Raw genomic sequence first — 24,750 nt, 5'->3', positions numbered from 1 at the left:
GCACACTGAAGTGAACCAAGGTATTTTACGTGATTTGTAAGCTGGAAGAAAACATGCCACGCGTTACAACAGACAGAGGTTTCCCTTCAGCTTTGGGACAGACAAACCACACTACGCATACAGACAGAGTATAATGTAAGATAAAGGGAAATTATTTCTCCGTCTCCTCAAACTGACAATTTTATTACATTTTTTTGGAGTTATTTGACCACAGAAACGGATTATATTATTGAAGTCGTATCTCATGTCATGGCTTGGTTCAGTATGCTGATCAGGTTTTCTGACAAAAGCAGGACGAGCTACCCAAGAACAGTAATTTTCTATCTTTTATATCTGCTTCCTTCCTCATCCGGTATAATGCAGACAAGCACATACCACAAATATGTAAGAGAACTATCGCTAATTTGGTAACTTGTCTTGCAATTTAATTTCTGTCATGAACAGCTGCAAAGAAACAAAGGCTTTCCGTTTCAAATATTACAATGAATAATTGTTATTTGATTAGGAAACTAAATATGACTTCAGTATTCCCATGCAGTACACAAGAGATTCTAAACACACACTAAATCATACTACTGTTCGTTTCAACATATTATTTCAACAACCAAGACACAAAATAAAGGGCATGCTCAATAAAAAATATGTTTCTATGATTATCAAGTGCATTACGTGGTTAACATCAAGTTTGGATTTGCTGGTTATCCAAATATTATTAATTTTGAAAATAGTCTTTCAGTTAGTGCAATGTGCCTGAAATTGAATGCACTATTTTTAACCGTGAACGTGTTTTGTTTCTTCAATTAAAACTTTTAGTTTACAATTTAGTTCATCATACCAACCTGTGTACTTCTGCCTTGTTAATTTATAGTTATAAATACAATCCCATTGGAGCATGGAAAAACCTTTCACTGTTCATAAGTCAGTCATTGTTCTCTGCAGTTTTCAATGCAACATTCAGGCTCTCTGATCGTGCATCGTAAGTTTCAGACCAGGTATCCACATAATTTAATATATTTATAAGTTGTTTTAAGCGAAATTCTCCATTTTTATTCTTTCCATATATGATATCAATATCACATTGCAAACAGTTATTAATGGTTTCAATGTCATTTGCTGGGGGAAAAAAATAGTATTACTTTAGATTCGAACATGCAAACGCAAGTATCAAAGTATTGCTTTAGACAGCACTCATGATTTTGAAACGTGGAAAGTTATTCATTTTACGGGGAACGTGAAAGTTGGTGTGTGTTGACAGACTGTAGCTACTGCCATATCAGCACTGACAACTAGAAAGCGTTCTCAATGATCACGTGGCTGCATGCTTTTCGCTAATAAATAACTGCGTTTTTTCAACACATACACAAATACATCGTCGCTTCGGAACATCAAATTTTCATCTTTGCTGCTTTCAGATTACCGACATACGAAGTGGCATGCAATTCAAAAGGTTTTGCAGAAACCTTAGTTTTATAAATAAGATTCGATGAAATTAGACAAAAAAAAAACTTCCCTTTCACTGTGCTCGAACTCGGGTTGCGCGCATGCTAGTCCGACACGATAACCAACACTCCAAACGAGACAACACGAAACTCTTTCGCAAGTAGTCGACTGAAACGCAAGTTAATTTTCATATTGCTAATTCCCAAGGTATAACATGCCTAGGCAGATGTGTCTTGCATTTTCTGTACTTTTGTTATTTCAGTCGCTTTGGTCTCTCCCTAGGTTAATCACGGAAATAATGAGGAATATTTTTTTAGACAAAGATGATAAACACACACACAGGAATAATCACCCTCGCAAAAGAGCCAGTACTCGAGTCTGGAACCTTCGACGCGAGGTGTGTTTCTTGTTCTAACTATATCTGTGTGTTTTCGTTAGATTCATGGTATTTCGTGAGTTGATATGAATAAAGTAAATAAATGAGACAAGTGGGTGGAAGGGACTGGAGAATCGTAGCTACGGAACCATTGAGAAGATATCTATCGCCTAGATAGAGAATCTCTATATCCCCTTGTGATAGAGAACTTATTAGAAGAATGAAAATAGAGATTAAACGAACAAATTTGATTTGTATCCTTTCGTCAAAATGCCTAGAAAACAATATTACATACTTCTTCACTAATAGAAAAGAATTTTAAAAATTGTCCTTGGTGGGGATCGAACCTAGACCTCACTGATGAAAGATCCGTACGCTAACCAACACTCTATCAATAACACATTGTTTTTTTTTTCCAGTCAGTCTGTTTCCTTCCTCAACACTTGAAGACGAAAATGCATCTTAATTTCTCTCATAATTGTTTCATTGTCTATTAATAGAAACCACGTATGTCAAAAATAGACGCATTCTTTCTGTGAATAGTCCCATGTTTCGCACATCGTGCTTCTCCATTTACTGTTATTTGGACATTCACTTGGAAGTTAAAACTTAACTTTGTGTGTGAGAAGAGTGGTGTGCACGTGTGTTCGGTGTTTTTCTGGGTATTATTTCGTTCAAAGCATTAATATAATTGTAAAATATGGAATTTACTGTAATGCAAGGTGTGAAAATATAAACCCAGTTCGTCACGTTCGTTCCCAAACAACATTAAATAATGGAACGTAACGTGGACCGACTATTATTCCATGTTGAGAACACGAGACATTACGATCGACAATCTTCATCTCGTATTTCTCTTTGGCAACACTGCTCAATTTACAGAGATGTATACCCGTGACTGGTATACAAGCCGCAGAATTGCAATGTTGGTTGGGTTGTCTAGTCACAAGGCGCTTGGTGGTCAGACATGGATGGCTTGCTTCAGTGCTTCTTCAATAGGGTCGTTACAACCCAGAAGTGTCCTTGACTGTACACTTTTACTTCATTTCCACCTCTTTGAAACTCAAGTTTATAATCTAGTGCACCTGCCAAATATCTCAAAACTTGTTTTGCTGCAACCCAATGTCTTACATCATAACAATTATTGAATTGACTGAGTTTACTACAAGCAAAAGCAATATCCGGTCGCTTACAAACTGCTAGATACATGAGACTACCTACCAATCGCTGATAGGGAAATTTGGTTTCACATTTCTCAGATCTTTCTAATTTTACATTTAGCTCCATGAAAGTTGAAACAGTTTTACAATTATTCATACCAAAATGTGTAAGTAACTGTTTAGTATACTTCTTTTGAGATAAAGTCAGAGTATTCAGTTTCTTATTCCTGTCAACCTCCATTCCTAGACAATGTCTTAATGGTCCCAATATCAAAATTTTCTTTCAGTACATTGATCAACATTTGTTTTTCACATGCATCTTCACTAAATACAAAAATATCATCAACATATAATGCTACAATCATATTTTTTACCCTTTATACATTTTGTATATACACAAGGTTCACATTTTGATTGATTGTATTTCATTTTGATTAACACATCATGTATTTTCTGATTCCAAGCTCGACTTGCTTGTTTTAGACCATACAAACTCTTTTTGAGTCGACATACTTTATTATCAACCTGATAACCTTGTGGCTGTTCCATATAAATTGTCACATTTAAATGACCATTCTGGAACAAAGTTCTTATATCAATATGCTCTATGTCCATATTGTGTTCCACACCAATGGCAAACGAAAGTCTGAGAGTAGATAGAGTAGGTGCAAAAGTCTCTTCATAATCGAAACCATATCGTTGCGTAAAGCCCCGTGCTACTAATCTTGCTTTGTATCTATTTATGTCTCCATTTACATCTGTTTTTTGCTTTATATACCCATTTACTTTTAACTACAGTCTGGTCCTTTGGACGATCTACTAATTCCCAAACTTCATTTTTCAAGAGTGATTTTTATTCATCATCCATCGCTCTCTTCCATTTGGAATTTTCTTTGCATGTTGTGGCATCTGCAAAGCTTACAGGTTCTTCAAAACTCATAAAAGATGTGTCGGATAAATCATAATCCTCTGTCCAAATTGGTAATTGCTTATTTCTAACGGTCTACCATCTTCTTGTTCTACATTTTGAAATAAATTACTATCTACATTTGAACATTCAGCAGTTTCTGGATTTGTTACTTCTGATATTTCACTGACATTACTATCAACACATAAAGTGTCACTTGATTTTTCTTCTGAATTTTGTATACCATCTACAACATTTTTACTGTCATTGTATTTAACTTTTGATCCATTAAATGCTATATGTAGAGTCAGAGGTAAAATTACATGGGAAGACATGTCAGTGTTGACATCTGTCTCATCGACACATGATTCTGCAACATTTTCCAGGAATATAACACTTCTTGCTTCAATAATCTTACCAGGATTTGAAGTATCAGCTAATCTATAACCTTTTGTAAACTCACAGTATCCTACCATAATGTACGGTTTTAACTTGCTATCCATCTTCTTTCGTTGATGGCCTGGTGTCAAAACATATGCTGTACGTACAACCAAATACACGAAGATGACTTAAATTAACTTTATGTCCTGTCCACATTTCCTCTGGAGTAGCATCTTTAATTGCAACTGTAGGACAAACATTCTTCAGATATACACCTGTTAAAATTACTTCAGCCCAATATCTCTTACTGAGATTAGCATCATGAAGCATTGTTCTAGCTTTTTCTGCAATTGTTCTGTTTAGTCTCTCAACAACTCCATTTTGTTGCGGAGTATATGGAACACTTGTCTCATGTATTATACCATGTTCATTAAGATATGCAGAAAATTTCTTGTTACAGTATTCTGTACTATCTGATCTAAGTTTCTTGATTTTTAAATTACTGATATTCTACAAAAGCTTTGAACTCTACAATTTTTTCAAATACTTCATGCTTAAATTTAAGAAAATATACAAAACTCTTGCGAATATAATCATCAGTAAAAGTAAAAAAATATCTTGCACCACCAACTTGATTCAGACATTGGTCCACAAACATCAGAATATATTAACTCAACTTTTTTTAACTCTTTTTGCCATTCCCTTGGAAAAAGATGCAGTTTTCTGCTTCCCCTTAATGCAAGAGATACATGGTTATGGGGTGTCATCCTGAAAACATACTCCATCAGCTAAATTATCTCTCAAAAATATCATTCCTCTTAGATTCAAATGACCTAAACGTTTATGCCATACATCTTGTGAAGCATTAACTGACAACATAGCTACTGTCTCTTCACAATTTTCAAGAGAATTTAAAGTGGTATTTTTTAAATTCATCATGGACAAATTTTCAGCTTGGTCTAACTTATAAATACCACCTACCATTGTTGCTGTATATTTTGGAGTAGCCTTAATCTCAATATCAGATACATTGTAACCACTACACCCTTTGTTATCAAAAAGCATAACATAACCTTTTTCAGTAACTTTGTTAACAGACAACAAATTAGCTGTACTATCTGGAACATACGTACATCACTTCAGATATTAACTTCTGCACATTATCTTTAAATTTACTTTCACATCACCAATTCCATTACTTATCAACTTTTGATTATTTGCAATAGTAATTTCAGATGATTTAGAATTTGAATAATTAACAAACCAATCTTTACGTTTACTCATATGTGAAGTACACCCTGAATTTAGTAACCAGTCATCATCATTAAACATTTTACTGGCATAAGCACTCAACAACAATGAACTATTGTGTTGCGAAGAACTTGATCCTTGCTTCGTAACTGTAGGTTTCTTCATCCGCTTCTTAGACTTCTGTAGTTGAGGACATCTTGGTTTTATGTGGCCTTCCTTCTTGCAATGATGGAAAATAGGCACAAATGGACCCTTCTTCTTATCTGAAGCGAAATATGCAGAATCCTTGGAAACACTTTCATTTCGTCGAAAATCACCCTGCATGAACCATGACTTCACAAACTCGCTTGTAAGCTTCGTCTAAGTTCCTTCAATACCCATTACCAAAGGATTAAACTCTTCAGGCAATCTAATCAACATAATTTCATCATCGATACTGCATCCTACGTCCGCTAACTGTTGATGCCATGAGATGATTTCACCCAGGTACAAGTCCATTGAAGGAAAATCTTTATAACACACTCTGGCCAGTCTTATTTTAATTGCTAAGCGCCTACTTATACCTTGGTTTTCGTACGCTGTCTTCAGATTATCCTATGCTGCCTTCGCACTTTGGGCTTTTCTAACATGTGGGTAGAAAGGAGAATATACGCACAACCAAATCTTGGCATATGCTTTCTGGATCCACTGGAGTAGTAGCTTCGATGCAGTCCCATAAACCATGGTCGTTCAGAGTTAATTTCATTAAGAACTTCCACGTGGCGTAATTCTTAACACCTTCCAGCTTCTCGATGTTCGGCTGTCCACCACTATTAATCACGATTGGAGTCGTCATTGTTCTTACAGAGTATGTAGCATCGAATTTGTTTCAATATTCTTGTCACCGTAATTTCCGTACAAGAAAAATTAGATAGCACAAATTTCGATTCAAAACTTCACAAGCACTACATGCAGTATAATATAATGTGATCAGTCATGAGTACATCACAAAAATTTATGATAAAATTTTTCACTGTGATGAAAATACTCCAAAGTACATTGATGCACATTTCTTGAACACTTGCGCTGGGCCCATAACCTGTTAAAAATTTGAAGCCATTAATCAAACCTGATACTGCATATGCATAATGATTAATACATCGAACTGAACTAACTAACTAACTAACTCCCTAGCCTTCTTAAACCCGAAGGTTCATGGCTGCAGCAACACAGGCCTTCCATCTTTCCCTATCTTGAGCAAGTTATATATACTCTTTTCCATCCCTACCGATTTCCCTTAGGTCCATCTCAACGTTGTCCCTCCATCTTTGCCTTGGCCTTCCTACAGGTCTCTTACCATCAGGTTTCCCAACAAGAATCCTGTAAACTCCTCTTTCCTCTCCCATTCGTGCCACATGCCCTGCCCACCTAAGTCTTCTTGATTTAATTATTCTAATAATATCTGGACATGAATACAAATTATGTAGTTCTAAATTATGTAACCTTCTCCACTCACCTGTCTCCTCATCCCTTTTAGGTCCAAAGATTTTCCTAAGGATCTTATTTTCAAATACTCTCAATTTATGTTCCTCTTTCAATGTAAGGGACCAAGTTTCACATCCATATAATACTACAGGCAAAATTACTGTTTTGTATATTTTAACTTTTAGTTTCTTTGATATTAAACGAGAAGACAAAAGTTTATGAAGAGAGAAGTAACATGCATTTCCTGAATTAAGCCTACTTTTTATTTCCTCTTTAATATAATTTTCATTTCTTAATATTACTCCTAAGTATTTGAATTTGGAAACTGGTTCAAATGAGTTGTTATCAATAATTAGATTTTGATTATTACCTAACACTTGGTTTCGGCCTGTAAGCATATATTTAGTTTTCTCTTTGTTAACTTCCAAACCTATCTCTTTAGCAGTTTTGAAAAATATTTTAGCATTATTCTTAACATAAGAAGTTTTATTTCTCTTCTTAGATGGCACTTGTGGAAGCCACGGAACAAGATTGAACAAGAAAAAATAACTCGCTTCACAGACTATCACACTACGAAAAATTAACGTGAACATATTTGAGTATGACAATGTTTTGAAACAAAACATTTTAACAGAAATAAAGCAAAAAATCTTCACATTCTTTCATTGGTAACTGAATCAAAGTTCAGTCAATCAGTATTCCAGCATAATACCCAAAGGAAAAAAACAGCTATAAAAATTGAGTGCAAAATTAAGAAACAAATTATAAAAAAAATATACTTTAAGTTTTCAAAATTCCAAAAATGAGATTTTTGTGTGGGAAGTCAAACAATGTAAACTTCATATCTACATTTGTCCCCTGATTCCAAAGATATTTCTTTGTTAGGTATGTAAAAGTTAATAACAAAATCGTAGTGTATGTCAGTATTATAACTGTAAGGAATGTGGAAAAATAAACATAAACCGCTGTGCTGAATGGTCGTTCATCTGGTGGATTGAGTAGAAGTCTTTTGCTAAGGATATTATCATTAGCGTAGACAGGCGTGAGCTTGCCACCCCTGCACCCTTCCAGAATTTTGACAAATTGTAATATTGAGCAATGCATTTAGGATTTCCAAAAGCAAGAGTAATTACAGAAATTGTTTGTGTCTTATTTCTGGAAACAGAAATTCGCAACACACTTAGTCCACCTGTTCACAAGGTTGCAGATACCCTCTAAAAAAAGGCTTTTTGGTGTGGCCTTAACCAACTTTGCATGGCCTCCATTACCTCGTTGTAATCTGCAAACTTCTGACCCCAAAAATGTTCTTTTAAAGGTCCAAAGAAGTGAAAGTCCAATGGTGCAAAGTCCAGATTGCCCACTGGATGTTTCAACACCTCAAATTTTAGAGCATTTAGTGTATCCCCACTGTATGGAGGCAGGCATTGTCATGGAGCAACAATACTCCTTTTGAGAGAAGACCCCAGTGTTTTGACCATATCACGACCTCCAACTTGTTCAATAGCATGCCACTGTATCGAGCACCAGTCACAGTTTGACTTTTTCTGGAAGTACACCAATATAGGCCAACTGACATCCAAAAAGATGGTCTGCACGACTTTCCAAGAGGAGGCCTACGTATTGAATTTTTTCATGACCAGAAATGATGGGGTGTACCCAGGACTCATCTTGGGTCACAATTCAATTGTGAAAAGCATCTCCTTATAATGCTCCAAATGCTCCTGACAACTCATTTCCAATGCACACTAGTGATCATTACATCTCGAACCCATCTACTTTTATGGTTCTTTCCAAAATTCTGCATTTATAAATTTGTTCCAGTCCAGATAGCCCAGAAAACTTGCTGCAAGCCTGAAGCAAGCTTGTCATACCAAGTAAGAAGCTTGCAGCAAGCTCTCCACGGCAAGCTATAGGCTTTATATAAGCTTGCATACTGCTATCTAGTTACCATAAGTCGAAATTGCAGCACACTTGCAAAGGCAAGCCTGCATCATGTTTGTCATAACTAGCTGTAAGCTTTTGGCAGTAGCCTCACTTGCAGAGTACCACTTATATTGAACTTGCATCCAACTTGCCATACCATAATTACTTTGACAAGCTATAAGCAAGCTATCGTAATCTTGCCACAAGCTTACATCCTATCTGCGAAACCATGAAAAAAAGCCCCCAACCATTTCCAAGAGTATATTTTCTGTCACTGGTGCACAAAGTGGAAATTCTAGTGTAGTATTATTCTTGGTCAAGTTTGAGGGTAGATGGAGAGTGCTTGTATGGTTCAACATGGAGACAATGAAGCAGATGGGGAGATGCCAATGCAAATTATCCTAGCTTGGGGGATATGCACATTTTCTTAACTGGGGGGTGGCATCTCTCCACATTTCCACAACTTTGAGCACAGTCTGTCACCATTAAATTTCCTCTTATTTTCATGGAAGACTTACTATGCTAGAATTTAACTTTAAGAAGGTTAAATCAAATCTGTGCTCATAATATGATAACGTGTAACAAGCAAATATTTTTTTTAAAAAAATATTATATACTAACAAGTAAAGGGTCACTTACGACAAAACAAGTTGTCCGGTAATGCATATATTTTTGGATAGTAGCTACTCATCTTAACTAAGGTACAGAAGAAGTATTAGGGGCAATGGGTCCGAGGTTAAGGAGATAAGGGGTCTCAAAGTTAATATGGGAGTCTATGGGAAGACCCTAAAATCCATCCCCAACTGACGCTAAAGCACTAGTGTTTCACTCCAAACATAGAGTGATGAGATTTTTAAAGAAAATGAATGTCCAATTACTGAACACAACCAAATTAAAACACATTTTGTTATGAAATTTGAAAGTAATTTGTTATTTGGACGACAAGCCCAGGACCTGGGTTTCGCCTTATGATTTCTTTTTCTACTCGATTGGAACCGACAAGTGCTTCAAGTTCGACAAAATCACATTTGTAAAGTGTGCTCACTGCGAGATGAGCATTTATATGGGCCACGCACTGTTTTCTGAACTTCACATTGACTGTATCACTCTTTGAATCCAAGTACCATGTTTTCTGCTTCCAAGTAACAAATTCCCTTCAAATCTCATAACAAAATGTGTTATTATTTGGTTGTGTTCAGTAGTTGGACATTGTTTTTCTCTAAAATTCTCATCACTCTGTTTGGAGTGAAACACTAGTGCTTTAGCGTTAGTTGGGAACAGATTTTAGGATCTTCCCAAAGACTCCCATGTTAACTTTGAAACCCCTTATCTCCTTAACCTCGAACCCATTGTCCCTAATACTTCACCTGTACCTTAGTTAAGATGAGTAGCTACTTTCCAAAAATATATGCTTTATCGGACAACTTGTTTCACCGTAAGTGGCCCTTTACTTGTGAGATTTTTTATGAATATACATAAAATATTATGCATTTGTTGCTATTGATATTAAAATGAAAGATGTTTAATTTTCTTTTTCTCTATTTGCTAGGTAATAGGATGTGTGAAAATATAATAGTTGAAATATTCTGAACCTATGTGATCATTAGCATGATATTTCTAGTATATTGCAGGATTATTAATCTTATTACTAGGGAAAGGAACTTCAGGTAAATAAATGTTTTTTCTGCGATAAGATAGAGACCCTCATTTTTGCCAAAATTCTGATCATAGCCTTATATGTCAACACAGCAAATTTTATTTTACATAAAAACACATATTTTCCAGTTTTCCGTATGTAAATACATATTTTGCGAATTTTCATTTTAAATGCATAAAATCGCTCATTGACTTCATCTACCTCAAAATCCTCGAAGGAAAAATGTTTATTCTCCGCACCTCTTTCATATCGAGAGTGTTAGGTTTGTTTTGTCTTTAAGCACCCTCGCTGGCAGACTTCTGGCACCTCGCCTACGATCCTATTGGGAGAAAATAGCTGTAAGTAGCTGGGGCTGGCTACACGTAACGATAGCAAGGCTTTTTAATGAAGCAATGCAGCTATTGTGGCCGGAAGGCATAAAATTTGACAATGTTCTTCTCTTGACAGATGCTGCAGCTTACATGCAGTAGGCCTTGCTGTTAGCTACCCCAAAATGGTGCACGTTACATGTGTGGCTCATGCGTTGCATAGAATATGTGAAAAGATAAGAGCTCTTTATCCCAATGTCGATGAACTGGTTTCAAATGGGAAGAAAGTTTTTATCAAGTCGCCTAGAAGAATAGACATTTTTAAACAAAAATGTCCTGAAGTTCCCCTTCCCCCTACACCTGTAGTTACGCGATAGGGCACTTGGTTGGATGCAGATGTTATGCCCAGAACTTTGAAAAAATTGTATCTGTTGTAAATGATCTCGACAAAGAAGAATTCTGCAAGAACTGTTGATGGAGCCCTCCTTAAAAGTCGAATTGGCATACATCTCAAGAAACCTGTCCTTTCTCTCCAATTCCATACGAAAGCTTGAATCGTCCGCGTATAGTAGAAACGAAACTGAAAGAATTCACTGGATCTAACGCACGAGTGCAAATGTCTAAATATACAGAATTTTTGGGGAAAAAACAAGGTTTTCAAACTTTGTGCCAAATTGCACGTGTTTTGGAAAGTGAAGTAGAGGAAGAGGAAGCTTTGGAAAACTTCAGCGTTAGTGACATTTCGTGCTTCAAATATGCAAGAATTGTTTCTTGTGACGTGGAGCGATCTTTCTCACAATATAAGATGCTTTTTAGAGATAATCGTGACAGATTTACAATGGAGAATTTGGAAACAAACTATGGTGATCCACTGCAACTCTTCCAAAAAATAGCTCACTAAGAGGTAATCATTTAGAAACTGATTTCAGGTGTTTAAAATGCATGTTATAGTTTGTTTTTGTTACCAAATTTTTTTATTTTTGTCACATATTTTCCTGTTTTTATCACATATTTTCAACATTTATGACACATAAAAAATAAATATTTCTGAGTTTTTTAGCACATAAAGTTCCGTTCCCTACTTATTACTTGTCAAATGATTGTCCAGGCTACAGCTTCGGTAGTCCATATTGATCCTCTACATGTAGTTATTTATGTATATCACTCTAACTTAACCTTTTCCAAATCAGATGGCAGATCATCTTGAGAGAACAGGAGTACGAGTGGTTGCTCTGTGTCCAGCACAAACTGCAACCAATATAATTCAAGAAAATTGTGAAGAACAGCTCTATTTCAAGAAAGAAGCTCCATATTTTCAGAAGTTGCTTGCTGAAGGCCAATGGTGAGTACAGTTTGTGGAAATTATTCTTAATAATAATAATAATATTTTTTAAAAAGTATAAGATTCTCTCTCTCTAATCACATTGCTGTAATCTTAAAAGTCTGCCTTCCCTTACACCTTAGACTAAGCTGACCAGCACAAAAAAATGGGTGTTTCAATGTTTTCAACTCGGCAGGTGCAAAACCGCACTTAGTGGACAGATATCAATAGGTTTGGAATGTTAAATACGTATTGTAAAGGTAAAATCAAGAGTTTAGAAATGTATTAAACCATTTTTAACTTATTTTGTGATAGATGTAGTTCACTGCTTCATTCTTCCACAATGTTAAATACAACGGAAGTAATATTACACATAAAGAACTTTGACTGTACGATTAATGATAAAATAACTCAAACATTTAATGCACTTTGCTTCTGAGTTAAAAACTGGAATAATTAAGCATCCTGAAGATCTCTCTCTCTCTCTCTCTCTCTCTCTCTCGCTCTCTCGCTCTCTCTCTCTCTCTCTCTCTATCTATCTATCTATCTATCTATCTCTCTCTCTCTCTCTCTCTCTCTATCTATCTATCTATCTATCTATCTATCTATCTATCTATCTATCTATCTATCTCTCTCTCTCTCTCTCTCTCTCTCTCTCTCTCTCTCTCTCTCTGTCTCCCTCAAGACACTAGGACATCTAGGTGAAAACTAGGATTATCCTAGCAATAACGGGTTTCTGGTCACAACCGAAATAATATACTTGGAGTAGAAAACACACAGATGACACTGTCTGCTTTTTACATATTCACTGTACAGATTACGAGGGTCACTATTTATATTTTGAGCCTTGGCAACACTGATTGAAGTTAGGCGCGATTTGACGTTTGCACGGAATCGTCTGGCATTATTGACCATAACGTACTTCAAATGTTTTGTCAATAGCTTCATTTGTGTTGTTTATGTTGCCTTGGAGATTGCGCGACAACAATAAAATGGAATTAACTCGTGAACATTTTCGTGCGATGATTTTTTACGATTTTCGACGTGGATTATCAAGACAAGAGTGCATCGATCAACTTACTTCCACATTTGGCGATGAAGCCCCATCCTTTGCCACTGTGAAACGCTGGTATAACGAATTTAAGAGTGGCCGCCATTCGCTCACCGACGAGATTCGCGAAGGTCGTCCAAAATCAGTTGTTGTTCAAGAAAACATTGATGCTGTGCAAAACCTAATACTGCAAGATAGTCATGTGACATACTGTGAGATTGAGGCAACCATAGGCATTAGTTCCACCAGCATATATAAAATATTACATGATCATTTAGCTGTGAGAAAGGTATGTTCTCGTTGGATCCCACACAATTTCACAAAAACTCAAAAAGACGCTCGCGTAAATTGGTGCAAACAAATGCTCAATAAATACAATCGTGGTGCTTCAAAAGACGTATATAAGATTGAAACAGGTGACGAATCATGGATATATGCATATGAGCCAGAACGTAAACAGCAGTCGACTGTATGGGTGTTTCAAGATGAACCCAATCCAACAAAAGTTGTTCGCGCTCGAAGCCCATCGAAACAAACGGTCGCCTGTTTTTTCTGGAAAACTGGTCATGTGGCAACTGTGCCTTTGGAGGAACGTAGAACGGTCAACTCTGAATGGTACACAAAAATTTGTTTGCCAGAGGTCTTCGGTCAAATACGGAAAACAAACAAACGCCGTCGGATCATTCTTCATCAAGACAATGCCAGCTGTCACACATCTCGTCTAACAACCGACTTTATGAACAGTCAAAAAATCGAATTGATGGGTCATCCACCATACAGTCCTGATTTGGCACCCAATGACTTCTTCTTGTTCCCAAATGTCAAGAATAAATTGCGTGGGCAACGATTTTCGTCGGCGGAAGACGCCGTTCATGCGTTCAAAAACCATATTATGGAGGTGTCTCAAGAAGATTGGAAAAACTGCTTTGACAAATGGTTCAAACGAATACAAAGTGTATTGACCATATAGGAGAATACTTCGAAAAACAATAAAGCAGTTTTCAATGCCAAATTCTTGTTTTTTCATTGTTAGGCTCAAAATATAAATAGTGACCCTCGTACCTTGCTGTTCTGAAGTACAGCTTGGATAGTGACATAGTGTGTGCTATCAATGAGAGCTGATTGAAAGACATGACTGTCATATCTGGAGTTTCCAAACAAGCCCATAGGTACAGATATCATGGATGAGATGAATAGTCACCTACATCGTTCTTAGTTCATGCATCCTATCTTTTGCGTGTGACCTTAGCCTTTGTTCTCAATATTTATTGCCTTCCCTCTGGAAGCAGTTGTGCCCAAATTTTGGTTCTAAGGCTCGGCTGAACCATTGGCCGATGCCAAGGTAGCTATTTTGGAATTTTCACCTCCTTTCGACAAACTACTATGATATTCCAAAATCTTAAAAATTATATGTGCTTAGAATTCCTTGTGTAGCATTCTGGTGAATATTCGTGTGGATTGCTTTGGACTGTTGTCTAGATATTTGCAATAGTTCCATTTGTACGTAAGTCTATTAAACTATTGATAATACAAGGTAACCAAAAAAGTTCTTGCCGTTTTTGATCATCAGAAACAAAAATGTATGCAAAGAATGTCACATACTGTTAGTCATCAAAGTAATACCCATCTGCATCCAGCACCTTTTGTCAACATGCCTCCAGCTGTGCAGTGTCCTGGTGATAAATCTCAGGGTCTCGGACGGAAAGAAGTCCGTGAGTGCTTGCCACAAGTCTGCCTCATTTGCGAAGGATTTCCCACGAAGGTGGTTGTCCAGGGAATGGAAGAGGTGATAATCTGTTGGCTCAAGGTCTGTAAAGTACCGTGAATGGCACAGTATCTCCCAGCCAAGTCACTGTATGGTATCCTTGGCCACCCGCGCACCACATGCGGTTGTCGTGAAGAAGCAGTACACACTTGCGATTAACCAATGCTGGTTCCTTATGCTTCAGTGCATGTTGCGCACATTGAAACTGCTGCGAGTAGAGGTCCCCAGTGATGGTTTGGCCCATTGGTAGTAGCTCATAGTGCACCACTTGGTGACTAGTTCACCATACAGAGCATGATCTTGCATGGGTGTGAAGGTGGTCTTGTGGCGTGAGGCACAAAGTCCCGTGTTGACAACCAATGTCGGGCACACTTGGGAATGTCATATAGGACCTACTTTTCGTAACTGGTGAGCACTCGACCGAATATGGGTGTGTTGCTGTGCCAAGAAAGCATCGAGAAACAGGCTGTCACTCGTTGTTGCTTCTTGCCTTCTGAGGTGTGTGAGGTACCCCCTTGCTCAACTTGAACGTCTTTCCTATGTGATGCAGGTGCAGTCTGGCTGTTTTATCGGAAACCTGGAAGTGGTTGGCAAGCTCACCACACCTTAGGCTGCTGTACTCCTGTATGGCTGCCTTCAGAGCCTCACCATCCAGGACCTGTGGCCGGCCACTGCTGGGTTCATCACAAAGTGACAGATCTTCCTACCTGAAATTCTGGAAGCAATTCCTATTGGTGCGTTCATTCACAGCATTATCCCCAAAGGCTTGACATATTCGGCGACTTGATTCTGCTCCGGACAAGCCCACCTTAAAGTCATAAAGCAGACAACCCCAAACGAGCTGCTTCAACACTTCCATTTCTCTTCACCCCTGCTCAAACTATGGCTGCTATGAGTGCGCAATGTGTCTGTATTGGGCAAGACCAATGTCTCCACTCCCACCCTGGCCACTTTTCCGGCACGTGGCACACATATTTTCCTATCAGTGATCACTTCTTCCCATGTGATGTTAAAAACGGCAAGAACTTTTTTGGTTACCTTGTATCTAGACAACAGAAAAAGCAAACCATATGAAGATTCACCTGAATGCTCTACATGGAATTCTAAGCATATATAATTTTTCAGATTTTGGAATATCGAAAGGACAGGAAAAATCGGAAATGACTGTTCCGGTGTCGACCAAAGTTGAGCCTTAATGAGGAAAGTACTTTTCATGTACTCAGTCAAAACTGGTCACTCTTATAAACAGTGCCACCCAAATGTTTTACTCTTTAAATATTCTCAGGATAACATGGATGTTAAAATAACAGAATTGCCCTGTGTGTTTCCTGGAATGATGATGAAAGTGGATTCTCACTCATATTGCCAAAAAAATTCCCTTACTTTTCCAGGTACATTTGAAATATATATGTCCAGAGATGGCTACAATAATTTTTGTCTTACTTTAATGCTGTATGCAGTACATTCGTTGAGTAAAAACATGGCACCAGTAGTAAGGAAACTATATTTCTAAGCATATCTTTTTATTGACAAATACCTGTTGAATCAAATTGGAGTTAACGAACATGTGAAAAATATGTATCAGCCGAAAGTACAAACACCATACACCACATTTAAAATTACACAACTTCTCCACGTTCATGAACATTTTGATGGAATTTCATTACTTTTTTATTTTTTTTTTATAGCCAATAGTCAACCTTCATGACAGAGTGGTTAGCACAGAGTGCTACAATACCAGGTTTCATGGCCTGGGCAAAGGTGTTCTTTGTGAGTGTCCCTTTGTCAATTTCATCATATCATCACTCATCCTCATCTTCGCGACTAGCCAAAAGTGGCAGAAAAGCGAAGTAAAATAAATCAAATCAATCAGTCAAGCAATTCTAGCCATAGATCAATTTCCCTGACTTTTCAGGCCAGCGAGAACCCTGATGTTTGTGCAGATCATTGTCCATTTCTGTAAATATTATCCTGTTAAAAAGTTACATACTATTCCTTTGTCTATGTATGTCAGGAGGGGAGGGGAGTGAGGGAGCATGTTACATTTTAACTTATTTAGAGTAATTTGTATGAACATTCATATTTCAGAGAATGAATAATGTGGTGGTTCTTAAAGATATATACTCCAAAGCAGCACTTGAAATAAAAATTCTTAACTAGGGGGATGTTTGGTTGAGCCTTTGGGGCTAGCTGGGGCAGGGAGAAGCTCCTATCTTTTAACATTGTGACAATAAGATAGTTGGGGGGATGCTTTGCAAAAAAAATCTTATCTGGGGTGGATACCATCCCCCCCTCACTTTGCGCACTGCTTCAAAGGCCTACATACTTTTTCTACAAAATTGAAGCAGTGTTTTCAAGTATATAGCAACAGTAGTTACTGTAATTAATTGAACAATTGAGACGGTGTGCTGAGGGTGAGGTCACCCTACTATCCAACTAGCACCACAAAAGACCTCCAACTCTAACACCAAAGTATCCCCAAATAGAAACTCCAACAATTTTCAACTGACTTTTACGGTCCTTTTAGGCAAGAGACATCTAGCGTGACTTTTTCTCAAAAAATGCAGCTGAAACTGTAGTCAGCCTTAGAGAAACTCGTCACTTACGGCGATTAATGTCATACAAAAAAAACAATTTTGTATATAAAGTAAGTAGTACCTCTGCGGATGTTTGTATCCAAGTATCAGTAATGCATTTTGGTATTGTTGTTATTTATCCATTACTTCATGTATTAATTTGACATTTTCTTTCAGCCCTTCTCTAGTGGCAGAAGCAGTAATGAAGATAATTAGGGAAGCAAAGAATGGCTCAGCCCTTATCTGTGAGAATGGAAAGCTCACAGAGTTCCAATTTGGAACTTATGACATCAAGGGTATCGATCCTGAACTACTACACTAGTTGCAAGTTTCTCTCTTGGTTAAGGTTTTTATATGGTTTACACACATGACTTACTTAAACTAGTATAATGTTCTCCTAGACTTATATGTAGCAGCACGAATCAAATACACACCAAGGCATCAAATGGTGACATCTGCTTAAGTGGCAAATTTTGTTACTACTGTCCTGCTGTTCTTCGGTCCTGTACTTTAAAGAATGCATTGAAACAGATCTGATTCTTACTTTATGCCAACCTTCCTATCTTGGTATATGGTAAGCTGGTGGTTTCAGACCAATTGAAAAATGTGAAAGTCAGCTGAAGATGAACATGATCGTTGCCAACTATACTCATAAAAGCTCAGATGTGGCTCTTTTTTCTCCAAACATCTCCAAAATAAGATAAGTGCTTAAAACTAAATCTCGAGTGCACTAAGAAAACGCTCAAAATTATTAATGATATAAGAAATTTACCACAATATTATTGAGAGAAGAAAGGTTCATGAGGTTTATGCTTGTAAATTCAAATCTACTATATAGGGTTTAGTACCTCCTTCAGCTGAAAGTCACACCAAACATGTTTATTTTAAACGTAATCTTTTTAACTTAAAAGTTTTTAACTCATATGAATATACAATATGCAAACAGACCCATACACCGGGTGGGGCACCTAAAAGTACCACCGAAAATATTTCGTGAACAACAATAAATATTGAAATACTGCTTTCACAGATATATAGGTATGAGAGGGGCTCATGAAATTAGTGGACACAATACGTTCAAGTATGTAAGGAAATATGGTTTTCAACACAAACTTAGTTTTTTTAAACGGAAACCCCATTTTATTTTCAGCTCATTTGAAAGTATGGAAAAATTCGTCAAGAATGGCGTTTGTTACATTGAAATACGTCAAGTAGTTCTCAAGTGATTGCAACCTGAAGTTGAGCGTGAAGGCTCATCCCTATGCCTCTCATCAGAGCCGAGCGTAAATACCGTTGTGCATACAGCCCGCACGCTTGTGCTGCATTTTTCCTACACTCGCCATAGATACGTATCATCTCGGCCTTTTCAGGGTTTGAAAATACTATTTTCTCAACAACGGTTCTGACGTAAATACACTATCACAAACGTCTGGTTAATCAGTGTACTTTGTTACGTCTTTGCTTTATTTGATAAATGTAATAAATCAATTTGAAAGAAAGAAAGAAAGAAAAATGTATAAGGTGCAAAGTTTAATAGTTGAAAACTTAAAGATTTGTCATGACCAAACGAGAAAAGTTGATTGTTCTGATGTACTAAAAAATTATACCGTAAATGAATGAACGTCAATTAAAAATTAGAAAGACGTTAATGTACTAACATTTATGTATGCAACTGATGTTTAAAATTTATACTTTTTAATTAACAAATATTTGTTAACTCCGAAAGATGTATCAGAACCTTTTAGATAATTTGTCAAAGCTTACTCATGTATAAACTACACATTTTATTGTAACCCGCAGTTGTTGGAACGTAACAGCTTTCCTAAGCACAACGCATAGTTTGCAGGAGAGTAACATGTTCGTCAAAAGGGGGTTAAATAAAGCTTGCTGTAATTTTGACATGTGGTAACTAGTTGGCTTGATTTAAGCATGATGAAAGCTTACAGCTTACCATTGTATGCTTGCAGCAAGTTCGTTCACTTTACATTTATGTTGTAACAAACTTGTTTTAAGCATGAAGCAAGCTTACTGTGTTATCTGGGATGGAATGTTTGGTGATTCAGACACGAATTTTAGCAATGGAGGTGTTCATGGAAACATGTTACAACATGTGCATTGAGACACTGCATTCAGAAGCATCATAATGTAACCTCCTCTGCCCTGGAGACCTCAAGATCTTCACACCACCATCGACTCATCATTGTCTGACCCACGCAATCATATTGTGCCATTCTGGCATGAGTTAATGGTGATCCTCACTAAGTCGTCGCAGTGCCTGTTGCATCTCCTGAATGGGACCTGTTCGGATGAACACAATTTGTGTCTGAATAGCAGACTGATTGTGCAAATCTTGAATATGCCTAAGGATGTGAGATTTCTGCGTATGTGCACCTGCATTCAAAATGGATACTGCTGTGTACATGCATACATACATACGGCTTTAAATTTTCTACATTGCAACCACCAACCAGTACCGGAGATACTTTACCCCCTCGTATTTAATATTAGCATCAGGAGGAGGGAGGCAAGTAAAGCAGTCTTAGAGATTTTATATACTTGTGATCCAAAATACCACACAATCAGTGGCGGCGATTGGGTTTCAAAACTAGGAGAGCAAGGTGTCAAAACTGCAGGGGGAGGGGGCAAGGACAGTTTATTTTTCCTTGGTAGATAAGGTTTCGCTACGGCACACAATAGTATGCAAGGAATAGTATCAGTGGCGCAACCACAGGGGTGGGCAGGGGGGCATTGCCCCCAACCTTGGACGGAAATGAGTTCTAGGAGAGGCAAGGGGGGCAAACATTGAAGGCCAAGTGTACCTACAGGGGGAAATTATCGCCCACAAATTCAAATTTTATGCAAATCAAAACACTATTCGCAAAATTTTCTTGCTCGCTTCTTGATCATATTAAGTTCAGAACCGTAGCTAGGGGGTGGCGGGAGTCTGCCCTGGGTGCCAAACGATCAAAGTGAAAATTCATTTGTGGTTTTAAGTTCACTACGCACAGAAAGGCTAATCCCGACTGGACCTACAGTTTAAAGTTGGATCCGAACCACTGTGTCATGTGCCTCCATCGGGTATTGAACCCGGGACCCCTTGATCACAAGGCGACGATGTTACCACTACACCATCGGTGAGGCACAAAAGTTGTAAATGAGAGAATGCATTGGCATCCCGTGAAATTATTTGCCTCCTATTAAATCAATATTGATTTCAGCAAAAACTTTGATCCAAAAATTTTCTTGCTCGCTTCGCTCGCAATATTTCATTGTTATCTGTCATGCATTGGAAATCACCAGACAGAGGAATAAGACTTCTCTTAATTGATTTTGTGCACATTGAGAAACAATTTATGTAATTTTTGCTGTTGGTTTATTGTGAGATGGATGAATTGGTTGCATAATATATTTAAATAATACATGTTCTATGTAATATGTATTAAAGAAACACGTACAGAATTTGTGTCCCTGTCGCACTTTGTTGCATTATATAAAACATATATCGATTAAAGTTATACATGTTAATGAAAAAAATAATTATATTTGGAATGCATTTATCAAGCATTTTCTGTCTTTCAGAAATAGTTTGTGTGCTTGTTTTCCATTATTAATGCGAAATTGAACATTTTGAAGAAATAATTCAAATCGTTTGTTCGAACACAAATGCATTCGCACCATCTTCTACCCTCTTTCTGCATAATTTACAAGGGTAATAACATCTTTGATACTACTACTACTACTAATAATAATAATAATAATATTGGTCTCGGGTTCGAATTTCGGCTTGGGCATGGATGTTTATGAATGTACATTCATCAATTTCATCATATCATCACTCATCCCCATCTTCTCAAATTAGCCAAAAGTGGCACAATAAGCGAAGTAAAATAAAGCAAATCAATAATAACAATAATATTATAATAACATTATTATTATTAACATTATTGAAATTATTATTATTATTATTATTATTATTATTATTATTGGTACGTTTATCCTGGTAGTTGCCCCCCAGACAAAAATTCGTGGTTGCGCCTCTGAATAGTATTATAGCTACCTTCAGACTGAATTGCATTAACCTCAATAGCTATATGTCACTAAGTGCTTAGATCTTGACTATTTTTCAAAACTGCTGCTAAGGTTAGAATAAAGTTTGGTTTCATTGATCTTCTAACAGATAACATTTCTGTTAATTCATTTATGTACAAATTATAATATTTATATGTATAGCTGACAGTGTAATAAACTCCATTTCTGCTCAATGTGTTATTGTTTAATGTTACTATCTTAGACTGCTAGCCCTTGTTTAGCACAATAAATGAATGTTTTTAAATATTCCATTTTCTCATAGAAACTGATTTCTTTAATGATTTTGTAACAGTTTGACCACAGATTAACAAGATCGCTTACTTCCTATCTCTCCTTTGTAATCTGTGCGTATACCAAAAAGGGCATGTGGAGCCACCCTACGGCACCTTCGAAACTTAAAGCATTGTCGTAGCAACCTCTCCGGGCAGTGACAGTTGAATGCATCTCAGCGCAATGATCCGCTCACCCCACCCTTCCATTCCATTCCTGCTTTTATTTTCTACTAATAATTCGGACATATCTCGTAAGGTCGTATTATTTATTTTATTTAAGTGCATAAAAATGTTCTACAAGGATAAATACCGTTGTTCAGTTAATGCATGTTACGTTTGAATGATTTCTACATCTAAGTTACGAGATATACAGAATTAGTAGCCCAGACGCACAACATAGGAAAATAATTACAAGTTCCTGAAATTCCAGCACGTAAATCATTCTGTTGTGCATGAAAAATGGTCCGTGTATTATCTGTGGTAATAAGTATTTTTATTTCCTATTCTCCCTATTATGCGTTGCTTTTCTGACATTTTGGGCAAATCGCGATTGTATCTTGTGTAAACTCTACAGCGATTACTTTGTTCGTAGATCAATGCGTTTTACCCCCTCCCTCGTCGTTGTTTGTTATTTAGCGTCGCATTTTTCTACTTTTAGGCTAATTGCGACGATGCTATGAAAAGTTGATGACACAAAGAAAGCTCTAACAGGGATTCGAACCCAGGACCCCTGCATTAACTGAAAAATGATATTTATCCTTGTAGAACATTTCTATGCACTTAAATAAAATAAATAATACGACCTTACGAGATATGTCCGAATTATTAGCAGAAAATAAAAGCAGGAATGGAATGGAAGGGTGGGGTGAGCAGATCATTGCGCTACCCAAAGTGTTCTAAAGAGCGCTCGAGCCATCTTGCAACATTTCCCAAATTGTCTCTTTCTCTTCATAACAATTGCTGCACAGTTTAACGTGGGCGGCAAACTGCAGGATACAGCACACTTAATATCAGCAACTGATTCTGGTGTCGTCACTGAATGTCTAGTATTATAGGGGGATCGGCTGTAATTTTTTCCTTTGTGTACCATATTCAATCGCAAGATGTAGGCATTTCTGATTTACCGAGGTAGAAAATTCCATTCATGTGTCTATGGACTCATAAAACGAAAGACAAATGCATCCACCTTCTCTGCAATTGATATCAGTGAAGTACCCATTTGATACTGAAGATGCCAAGGAAACAAAATACAGGATAGGAAGGTTTTGTCTCAGGAAATAAGAATAAATCATAAAACGTATTATTAAAAACTACTGATGGAACATTAGCTCTATTCATCTAACGAAACCGTTACAAATCGGCTGGGGGCTTGTAGATATGAAATATACTGTAATAAAAGATATACACATATAGCCAGTACTTGTTTTCCAAACTTAAAATGTGATGTAATATATTAACAGGACTTTCATCGCACAGTTTTTTCTTATGGGCTTTAGTCCACCTGGGTTCATTCTCTCGGTTTTCAGCCTGTATATAGGACTGGTGGCAACTCACCATCCTGAGAAAATTGGAGAACTACAAGTGAGTAGCGTAACCCAGTCTGGGAAATCTCCTGTAACAGCTGAGGGTTCGATGTGCTGACCCCACGTCTTCCCATTGCTGGTTGAAGATCTCCACACCTCTAGATAGGGTTGTGGGAGGCAGACTGGCAGTCAGGAGATAGGCCAAGGCCCTTCCAGTACTGTAGAGCAGTGAATCTCAACCTTTTTCAGTCGGAGACCCACCTTGAGGGATATTACACTTCATGGGACCCAAAAGATGAACACCAGCGGAATTACTTTGTAGGAGTGTGCACCCAGTTTATAATCATATTTTTGCTATCATCGAAGTCCCCTTTTACAACAACACGGCCTGAATTTAAATTGTTAAAACAATATATCTAAGTAATTGAATGTAATTGGTTTTTAAGACCCAGTAAACAAAGTTTCGAGCCCAAATGTCACCTCAGAACCCAGGAGTGGGTCGCACCCTATAGGTTGAGAAGCGATGCTGTAGAACCATGTGTTATGTTATGCTGTACATAAAAGTAAATATTTTGGAATATTTTACATTACAGTTAATTTCTATCATAACTTACATTCAGTGTTCTGTAGATGAAATAATATTTTGGAAAATACAACATGGAAACTGGTTCAGTGCCATCTGTCATGAGAGAATAGAATAAAGTAATAGCAATGAGTGACACAGCTCATTGGGGAAGTTGTCAGATAGAATAATTTCTGGAATTAAATTGTAATTATTTTTTAATTCTATCAGTCTATTTCTCTGTAAAACCTACTATGATCATCATAATGAATAGTTATGGGGAAATAGAGTAAGAAAAGGTCACGCCTTACACAAGTTAACCTAGAATACCTATATACCAACCACCTCATCTCGAAGTTGTATAATGTGCCTCCCCGATGGCGCAGTGGTAGCTTCCTCGCCTTGTAATCAAGGGGTCCCGGGTTCGATGCCCGGTGGGGCACATAGTGGTTCGGATCCCACTTTAATCTGTAGGTCCAGTCCCGATTAGCCTTACTGTGCATAAAGTGGACTTAAAACACCAAATCAATCCAATCCAATCGAAGTTGTATAAAATTTCACTTTTCTGGTTTTCATGAGATAAATTTCAACTCATTTCTAAAAACGGGTGAATGTTTGTAAGATATATTATTAGCTAATCACTGCATGCTTATTCATGTAGTATTTGTCAAACATCCCTAATTTGTAATCTAAAATGGGAGGAGGAATATGTCATACAAGCGAG

General features: G+C 37.2%; 1 protein-coding gene across 2 annotated transcripts in view; it reads left to right on the top strand.

Moving 5' to 3' along the window:
* Positions 1-21,842, top strand: part of LOC146004746 (15-hydroxyprostaglandin dehydrogenase [NAD(+)]-like) — a 224,800-nt gene extending 202,958 nt beyond the window's left edge. For both annotated transcript variants that reach the window (XM_083143717.1, XM_083143718.1), the window contains exons 6-7: positions 12,058-12,209; positions 17,758-21,842. In XM_083143717.1, the coding sequence (XP_082999843.1) occupies positions 12,058-12,209; positions 17,758-17,902 (297 nt within the window). In that variant the 3' untranslated portion in view covers positions 17,903-21,842. The remainder of the gene's footprint in view (positions 1-12,057; positions 12,210-17,757) is intronic.
* Positions 21,843-24,750: the final 2,908 nt, after the last annotated feature.

The sequence above is a fragment of the Lepisma saccharinum genome, chromosome 22 (assembly GCF_977018435.1).
Source record: "Lepisma saccharinum chromosome 22, izLepSacc3.1, whole genome shotgun sequence".
NCBI lineage: Eukaryota > Metazoa > Arthropoda > Insecta > Zygentoma > Lepismatidae > Lepisma > Lepisma saccharinum.
This window is presented reverse-complemented; position numbering and strand designations above follow the sequence as displayed.